This window comes from Geotrypetes seraphini, chromosome 5, assembly GCF_902459505.1.
Source record: "Geotrypetes seraphini chromosome 5, aGeoSer1.1, whole genome shotgun sequence".
NCBI classification, from domain to species: Eukaryota; Metazoa; Chordata; class Amphibia; order Gymnophiona; family Dermophiidae; genus Geotrypetes; species Geotrypetes seraphini.
This window is the reverse complement of record NC_047088.1, coordinates 69,735,489-69,745,240: the sequence shown is the minus strand read 5'-3', so window position 1 is coordinate 69,745,240 and position 9,752 is coordinate 69,735,489. Positions and strand designations below refer to the sequence as shown.

General features: G+C 43.0%; 1 protein-coding gene across 8 annotated transcripts in view; it reads left to right on the top strand.

Moving 5' to 3' along the window:
• Positions 1-3,363: 3,363 nt before the first annotated feature.
• The window catches only part of TRMT2B (tRNA methyltransferase 2 homolog B), a 50,891-nt gene continuing 44,502 nt past the window's right edge, over positions 3,364-9,752 (top strand). For 5 of the 8 annotated variants that reach the window (XM_033945817.1, XM_033945811.1, XM_033945816.1 and 2 more), the window contains exons 1-2: positions 3,364-3,443; positions 7,478-7,699. In XM_033945817.1, coding sequence (XP_033801708.1) covers positions 3,427-3,443; positions 7,478-7,699 — 239 coding nt within the window. In that variant the 5' untranslated portion in view covers positions 3,364-3,426. Of the gene's footprint in view, positions 3,444-3,554; positions 4,172-7,477; positions 7,700-9,752 lie in introns of those variants that run through there. The other 3 variants (XM_033945814.1, XM_033945812.1, XM_033945813.1) reach the window with 3 other exon arrangements.

Genomic DNA, 9,752 nt, shown 5'->3' with positions numbered 1-9,752 from the left:
ATGAATCAAAATGAGGTCAAGATGATCAGGAAAAGAGGTGGATTGTGGCCTCCAGTCACTCATGAGAGAACATTCTGCAGTGACAGGCAGCTCAGACTGCAGCTTTAATGCCTGTAGAGATTCAGAGATCAAATCTACAATAAGTGAGTGCTTGAAAAATCTGCGCACAATGGGATCCTCCCCCAAATCAGGGGCTCTGCAGTGATCCGGATCCTGGAGAACCATCAGATCTGCCACAACTACAGCTGACGTGGCACCCTCCTGCGAAAGCAAAGGTATGGAAAGCGAATATGGCGCAACTGCAGGCACTATCTGCATACTTGCTGGCACCCCCTAGGGAAGGCAAGTGAAAAGACCCTAGACCACCATGGAGGTTGGTGGGAGACAGTTTGGGGTTTTTTTTTTCCAAATAGGTCTGACAAAGCATATCAACCAAAATCTGGGAAAACAAAACCATCCTCCGTGGCAGGTCTGCACTCCAGTTGAGGACTGTTTGGAGGATTTACCAGGTTTATCCCCTGAGGCGCGCCATAAAGTCACCTGCGCACTCCCCAGGGCCCCTCCGATGCCATTTTCATGGGAGTCAGGATAGAAGGCATTAGAAGACCCTCTATGGAGATCGAATGCAACGAATCCGGGCAAGTCTCTCACCCTTTGCAGGCTGCATTGCACGTGAAATATGGCTGTGCATCCAACAGCCATGAGGCATGTCATAAATGTCGTTTTCTTTCAAAAATGAAGCTGGCAAGTATAAAAAAATAACTTTAGAATCAAATCTGGAAAAATCCAAGATGGCCACTGAAGGCCAATTTTGACTAAAAATAGCCCAGGAAAACCAGAGAACCCTCAAAAATAGTGATTTTAGGGGGGGGGTGGTTAGGGTATGCAGGGAAACCACCTAAAAACCTCTTTTTTTAAAAAAAAAACAAAACAAAACCAAATCTCTGATTCAAGCCGTTAGCTGGTACTCACAGAAACATGTGCTGACAGGAAAACACTGCAGATGGAACAAAAACAGCTCACAGGGAGATCCTCTGCCTCAACTTGCTGGAAAGCTGAACTTTGAATTGTCTGACTGTCCCACTGGCCTGACTTCCATGGCTGGTCACCTCCGCCACCCTCAGACACGCTGCTCCAAACCCGAGCGTGCCTCCACGGAACCATGCAGCTTTCGCACGACCCACTAACAGATGAACCTGGGGTGAGCTAGCTCCCAAAGGAACAGTCCCTGAGCCCCAATCCGATGTGACGTCTGTCCAGAGGGCTTACTGACAAGCAGAGAACCCCCCAGAAATGGACTTTTCCCAAAGGTCTGTGATCTTCTGCAGTTGGAGCTGTCCCAGCAGGGAACTTCTGCAGCACGAGGGCGAAAACCACGAACGCAAAGGCTGAAATTACATGAAATAAAAAATGAGCAGAAAAGATAAGCTCCTACAGCCTGGTTTGTAGGAAGAAAGACTGATGTTTATAGAACCAGTGACAGTGATGAGGTATGAGGGGAAAGGGCTTAAGTCTCTGAAATTTGAGACTTCCTACAAAGTCCTGGCGGGTAGACGGAAATACCCTACTGGTCTTGGAATAAAGTGGGATTCTACAAGTAACATTATTACTCTCTCAGGCAAAGATATGTTAACTGTTATGCAGTCCCCCAGTCAAAGATTCCTAACAGATTTGAATAAGACTTTGCTCAGGTTAGGGAGGGGGGGGCGGCTCAGGATATCAGGGTTTTGGGGTCTTTTTGTTATTATTGACAAAAACCTCTCATCTTTGCTATCATCCCACTCCTACTGTACCTTCCTTTTATGTTACTCCTATCCTATAAGAATTGTATTTCTGCCCTACTACCCTGCTGTTTGAGTGAGTCTGTTCATGTTATTAGTGAGTTTTTAACGTTATTATACCCCAAAGTAATACTTGTTTTTATGTAATTATATAATGTAAACCGCTTAGAAATTGGGATAAGTGATTTATAAAATCTTTTAATAAACTTGATTACTCATACTGTTTAAATGAGTTACTTTTTATGCTGTCTTTTGGATTGTATGATGTTACTTTGTACAGTGTTTGACTTCTAATTACAAAAGACATTTTCCCCCCAAAAAATAAAATATTCACCTCACTCTGTCCTCCTACCAACCTCCCCATGGCACAATCATATTGTTCTGCCACACTTCCCACCCTCACCTTAGGACATTTACTTCACTCTACCCCCACTCCTCTCAGAAAGCATATTCAGCTTGCTGTCTGCCCCCTCCATGTGGCACACCTGACTTGTTCTGCCTGCCCTTCTCCCCCTTCATTTCACTCACCTTGCTCTGTCCGTCTCATCCCATGGCACATTTACCATGCTGTGCTCACTTCCTATCATCTTCATATCCCACTCACCCAGCATAAGCTGTTTTCTCCTTCTCCCCTGCAGAGATTCTAGGGCAGGAAGAGGAGGAAAAAATGAACTGTTGCACACTGGGTCATTCCTCTCTTCTGCTGGCTTAGAACTGACTGTGTATGTGAACCCCACAGTTCACATACAGAGTTGGGTCTAAGCCACTGACAGCAGAGAAGTGACCTGATGTGCAGCTGTTCATTTTCTCCTCCTGCCACCCGATTTCTAGGGGGGGGAGGAGGAGAAAGCAGCTGTTGGCATCTTTGCAGAATTATTCACTTTGCAAATTTTACACTGCAATCATGCAGAATTCTCCCAGGAGTAAGGTATGCAGCAGCTCCACTCAAATGAAGATCCTAGGAACACCTATAGGCAGACCTCTTAAAAATACATTATGTGGTAACCCGAAGGACTATTTGTGGAGACAAAAAAAGGAAGACACAAAAATGGTGACTACCTTTGATAATGAACACATATTAAACATTGACTGACTTACAGTACAGCAGAATTCAATCTACTTTTCAAAAACATCCAAATTTAGTTTGACTGAGTTTCAGCCCAAGCACATTTATCATAAGAGTGGCTATCCCTCAACAACTTTGGCTGGCTTCTGAGATACCTGTGACATTTTTGCATGACATATGCTTGAAGTTGTGCTGCATAAAGAAAATTGATTTGAACAGATTCAACCAGTAGGAAAATAGAGATCAGCAATGCCTTTCTCTCTTTAGCATCCAGGTATGTCCAGACTAACAGGCAAGAGATAGATTCTCTAATTATACAGGTAGGCATGTTGGCCCTAGGTAGTAGCATAGTGAGGAGGGGAAAGTCTTCCTCAGGGCGCCGGCACCCCTCCTCCTCTTCGCCCACTCCTCCCCCTGCCAAGCATGCGCACCTTCCCTTAACTGTGGTGCGAGCAGCCACCAATTTGCTGCCGTGTCGGCTCCATCGCATTCTCTGATGTCACTTCCAGGACCCATGCCTAGGAAATGAAGTCAGAGAGAGCGCCAAAGCCAATACGGGCTGCAAGTTGATGGCTGCTTATGTCGAAGTTAAAAAGGTATGGGGAAGGGCGTCACCGCTCACCCTCACTAGGCCACAGGCATATAAAAGAAAAACATTTCCTAAAAATAAAAAAAAACCTGGAGGTCATTTCTGAAGATGTCCAAAAGGTGCGCAGGTCCTCTAAAAAGAGAACGTATGGCGACCCTAGTCTGCTAGTACATGTACATCCATACCATTTTATAAAAGCTATTTCCACATTTAGAACTTGCCGCGCACACAGAATGTGTTTTATGAAATTATATTCTAAGTGGCTGAGAAAATGCTTTCTTTCAAAACCACAATAAAGCGACAGGGCATAAAAAAAAAGTCTTGCATTTACAGATTCAAAGGCAGTAAGGTAAGGTGGAACTATACAGTACAGTTCATGCGCAAGAAATGCGTGCAGTTGAGCTTAAAGGAGTGCCAGTGCAGGAATTTAGCAGACGCTTTGCAGGCTTGTGGCGCCCTTTACTGGACACACGCAATGACCACCGCGAACTGCGGCTCTGGACGGAAAAACTCCTTAGGGATTTCCAAGGCTGGGTCCTGCACCCTTCCTCCTAGCAGCTCCTAAGCAGAAGGACCAACGACGGCCTCGCCGGAAATAGGAAGAGGCACTAGAGAGGGCGGAACGAAATAGAAAGGACATTGTGGTGCCCCTCTAGGAAGTAAATGGTAAATTATTGTTGCTGCTAACGATTTAAAAGGCAAGTTTGAAGATAGGATCCAGGAGGATTTGAGGATGTAAGAGAGGTGCTGGATCGCGCATGGGAGGGAAGGATGCATGACCGCAGGGGAAGGGGACCCTGGTCGCGTAGGAAGGTGGGGCCTTGGCATATGAGCCGTGAGGGCGCCCAATGCGTGTCACTTTGTATTTCGGCAACTTTAGTGGATCTCCTTTCCCTTGTACGCAGGTTGGATTTTTTCCCCCCCTGCTTTTCACAAACCTAAATATTCAAATTAAGGCATTTTTGTGCTAAACTTGAAGTTTTGCAAACCAGTATTAATTAAAAAAAACAAACAAACTTCTTTTTCAAAGATAAGGAAAGCGCAAGCGTAAAGCGGGCAGTGTTAGAAAAGGGGATGAAAACTATCCCTTCTTTCCGTGCAGGGCTTGCCATTAACTCCTTCCCCCATTATCAAGCATCCTTTCCTTTCCCCTTCATTTACTCCTACCCCCATGGTTCTTCATTCTTAATTGTGGCTTATAGTGTTGAATAGATGCAGCAGTGTCTTTTCTTTTGCACTCTGCCCTGGAAACCAGAAGTAGCATTAGAAGGGGTGGGTAGCAGCAGAAAAAAAGCACCATGCTGCCTGGAAGCCCCTTTTCTGCAGTGCTACTAATATAAACAAGATTAGAGGACCACAGGGTAGGCAATGGAGAAGATGAAAAATGTTGAGCCACTCAGATTGAGGAAGGACAATTAATAGATCCAAGTCACCAGGGAACAGAGAGCCAATGCGTAAGACTGGGCCCCTTATGCATGTGAACTGGAGAAGGAGTCTGAATGTGTATGACTTGGCATGTCTGGTCACATACCATGACAATAAACCTCATATATAAGCCTGAGTATGTGAAACATGATTTCAGTCTCCCAAATTTACTGCCAAGACCAGGGCTGGTTTTTGGCATGTTGGGGCCTAGGGAAGAAATTTTCAAGGAGGCCCCACAGTCTGCCAGCATGCTGTGCTGCTTTCAGTTTTGGGTAGGCAACTCCAACTCCCCTCCCCAGTGCCAGCCCTGATACTTGTATTGTAACAAAGAGAGCTTCCTTTTGGATGTCATATTGTATCCAGCCTAGAATTGTGGGATAGTGCAGCATATAAGTTTTTAAATAAATTAAATTAGAGGTAATATATAAGCAATCTATCCATGTGTGCCTGCTCTATCACCCTGAGTCAACAATAATAGAATAGTCACTCTGTATGCCTTAACAACAAACAATGTTGACAAATCTTCTTTTACTGTTATTGAAACTTATGCTCAGAGACATGAAGGCAAATATACCGCCTCACCACCCAATCATCGCATTGTTCAATACAGTGTCAAGATGATGATGTTGATTACTATTGGATTTATAAAAGCCAAATTGGCTATAACTTTATCATCTTATATACGTAGCTTAAAGAGATAAAACTTAGCTTCGGAATTCACTGGTTCCGACGTGCCATGTCTTGGTACTGCTTCAGGGAACCGATGTAACTCTACTGCACCCCTCAAAATTTGGGTAATGAAGTCTCATGTAACTTCAAAGAATCGCATACTGACCGCAAAGTTTTACTCCCTCTTGAAAATCCAACGGCTGAATAGCATTGTCTGAGAACGCGGCTTGTACTGCTTATGATGAAGAAGCACAGTTGCTAGCGGAACAGCCACCTGATGTGTACTACCTGCTCCCACATTGCATGTAAAAACAGAAAAAATGCAACATATTAAAAAAAATAGCATAAAACAAAACAATTAAAAAGCCACATGATTGAGAAGCATAATTGGAAAAACACATTGTTAAAAAAAAACAATTAAATAACATTATTAAAAATCAATTAGATAACAAATAATGATTAAATAACAATTAGATACAATTGTCAAACCTCATACAAACAAGAGAATTGGAAATAATAATTTAATAAAGTGCATGCTTGACATAAATATACTTAATAGGGATAAGAACGATAATGTGCAAAATGCATATAAAGCCAGTTACAAGAAAATATAATCAATTTAAATGCAGGACAAAAGCATACAATTTATACATTTCAAAAGTGGTGAGAAGCCATAAAAGACAAAAAAGCAAAAGCAACAATTAAGGGCTAAACTAGTTCAAACATAAAATGGAATAAAAAGTATTGTTATGCAATCACACTCTAATAAGCTGACAATATTATTTAATTGTTTTTTATGTTATTTTTTTTTTTTTTATATATGTTGCTCTCTAATTATGTTGTATTTTTTATATTTTAACATGGTCTCTTAGATTCTTGATAAAGGCACAGACGCCGAAACACTGCCAGAGTCGAGTCTATAAACTCTTGTAGCATATGTGAAAATAAAGTGAACTATATACCCGTGGCTGATCACTTGACATCTTATCCTCATGACTATTGTTGTGTCCAGCCAACTGTTAGCCATCCTTCTCTTGGCCACTTGCGGGCCTGCCTTAAGCCCTGGTGGTCCAGCAGTGAGCCAGGACATGAGCAATCCTTACCATGTCCTGTTCCGGCACGCTGTTAACCACCCTGCCTTCTTCCCACCTCTTGGACCCATTGCAGGCCTCCCACGGGCCTGCCTTAAGCCCTGGTGGTCCAGCGGTGAGCCAGAACAGTAGTGATCCTTCCCGTATCCTGTCCCAGCCAACTGTTAACCACACCCCTTCCCTCCCGCCTCCCAGATCCCTCTCCAACATATCTTTTGAACCCTGGTTGTCTAGCAGTGATGCAGGTCAGGAGCGATTTTTCTTTGCTCCTGCCCCATGCGGAGCCATGCTCAGAAATGGCTGCTTATAGGGATCTTTGAGTGTCTTTTTGGCTTCATGCAAGGTCTTTATCTTTTCAGATCATCTGCTTCCATCTTTTCTAAATCTGCTTGCCCTTCTCTAAATCAGGGATGGGCAACCTTTACAGCAGGGGTGTCCAACCTGTGGCCGTGTGTCGAGGGCGATGTAGTGTTTGTTTCTGCTGCCCCCGGGTGTTTACCATCTTGTCGGCTCCCTCCTGTGTCTTGCTGCAGAGTTTGAAAGTTTGTGTGGCCCAAGAAACATTTTTTTTGGCCAATGCGGCCCAGTGAAGCCAAAAGGTTGGACACCTCTGCTTTACAGTAAACATAGAGGGCTGCATGAATATCAGTAATATCCCTGGCAGCCAAAACATTATGTAATGTTGGAGAACCGTAAATACATAAATAAAAAAGTGCTTTTTTTTTACTTTGTGGGTTGCATGAAGTTCACTATGGGCCACTAGGTTGCCCGTCCCTGCTCTAAATAGACATGCGAGTCTGTGAGTTAGTCTTCCTTTTTACTCATACTGAAATTATTGTATAATCTCCATTTGCAGATTTACAGACTCTTTACCCCTTTTGATGGCTCTTTCTTCTTGCTTGCGACATGTGTGCCAAAATGTGGGACATCCCCTGAGGATAAAACAGGTATTTTCAGGTTTGGCATCTGATAAAGTCTGTGGTCTGACAACCAAGAAAAATGGCCATGATAAAAGTTGGAAGACACAGCACAGGAAGATCTCCAGTCATTTGGATCCTGATTTATCATGGGAGGAGAGGTAAGTTGGAATGCTCTAAGTCTACATATGGATGTATAACGAAATAACTCAAAATCACAAAAACACAAAATGCTTTATGCCTGCAATGCTAATGGTGTGGGAAAAGGAGACTGGTGTCTTACAGTGAGATGAACTTGGTAAGATTAATTCTGTGTTAGATATACGAACCATAAGAACATAAGAATAGCCTTATTGGGTTAGACCAATGGTCTATCCAGTAGCCTGACTTCACGGTGGCCAACCAGGTCCTGACAAAAGCCCAAATAGTAGCAAAATTCCCATGCTACCTGATCCAGGGCAAGCAGTGGTTTCCCCAATGTCTGTCCCACTAACAAACTATGAACTTTTCCTCCAGGAAATTGTCCAAACCTTTCTTAAAACTAGCTATGTTAACTGCTCTTACAACAACCTCTGGCAACATGTTCCAGAGCTTAAACTATTTTTTGAGTAACAAAATATTTCCTCCTATTGGTTTTAAAAGTGTTTCCCTATAACTTCCTCAAGTGTCCCCTAGTCTTTGCAATTTTTGACAGAGTGCAAATCCAATCCACTTGTACCCATTCTACCCCACTCAGGATTTTGTAGATTTCAGTCATATCTCCCCTCAGCCATCTCTCAAGCTGAGGAGCCCTAACCGTTTTAATATTTCCTCATACAAGAGGAGTTCCATCCCTTTTATCAGCTTGGTCGCTCTTTTAACCTTTTCTAGTTCCGCTATATCTTTTTTGAGATAAGACAACCAGAATTGAACGCAGTACTCAAGGTGAGGTCACACCATGGAGTGATAAAGGCATTATAAGAGTCCTAGCAAAAAAACAAAAGGAATTGACCCCAAAGTATACACAAAGAAGAAAATCCAGAGAAAACCAAAAAAACTCTGTGGAGTGACGATGTTCCCAAATGGACTTTATTTGAAAGTATCAAAGTTCCAAAGGTACACTAAAATCATCCACATAAAATAATTCCATCCACATAAAAGTAAATCATCCACATAAGAGCCTTAAAGGACCTAGTCCGCTAGGGATACAGGACCCAACACGGTCCGCGTTTCGACAAAAAGTCTTCTTCAGGGGTCCCTGGGGGTCCTATAAAGGTGAGTATGTGGGAAACAATTGTGTGGTGAACCGTACTCACCTTTATAGGACCCCCAGGGACCCCTGAAGAAGACTTTTTGTCGAAACGCGGACCGTGTTGGGTCTTGTATCCCTAGCGGACTAGGTCCTTTAAGGCTCTTATGTGGATGATTTACTTTTATGTGGATGGAATTATTTTATGTGGATGATTTTAGTGTACCTTTGGAACTTTGATACTTTCAAATAAAGTCCATTTGGGAACATCGTTACTCCACAGATCATAAGAGTCCTAATCATCCCTTTTTTAAATAATTCCTAGCATCTTGTTTGCTTTTTTGGGGGGGGCTGCCACCACACGTAGATTCATCGTATTGTCTACAATGTCACCCAGATCTTTTTCTTGGGCGCTGACCTTGAAGGTGGACCCTAGCATCTGGTATCTATGATTTGGTTTATTCTTCCCAATGTGCATCACTTTTACTAAGTCGCGTTAGGGCTTTAATGCGCGGAATAGCATGCACTAAATTGCCCCGTGCGCTAGATCTTAATGCCAGCATTGAGCTGGCATTAGTTCTAGCCGCGTAGCGCAGGTTTAGCGTGCGCTAAAAACGCTAACGTAGCTTAGTAAAAGGAGCCCTAAATTTCATCTGCCATTTGGATGCATAATCTTCCAAGTTCCTAAGATCTTATTTTGATACTAATTCCTTTAGGCTTTTAGTACAAACTTTGATTTTGAGTATTTTAAATTATTATAATATTATTTATTTAGCAGGTTATAAAAAAAACTTTAATAGATTACGTATCATTCAAAATACAGCAGTTCATTGAATTTTTAATTTGAAGAAGACAGATCATAAGAACATAAGAACATAAGCAGTGCCTCCGCCGGGTCAGACCATAGGTCCATCCCGCCCAGCAGTCCGCTCCCGCGGCGGCCCGAACAGGTCACGGCCTGTCTGAGTCACCAGAAGGGGCCCCCT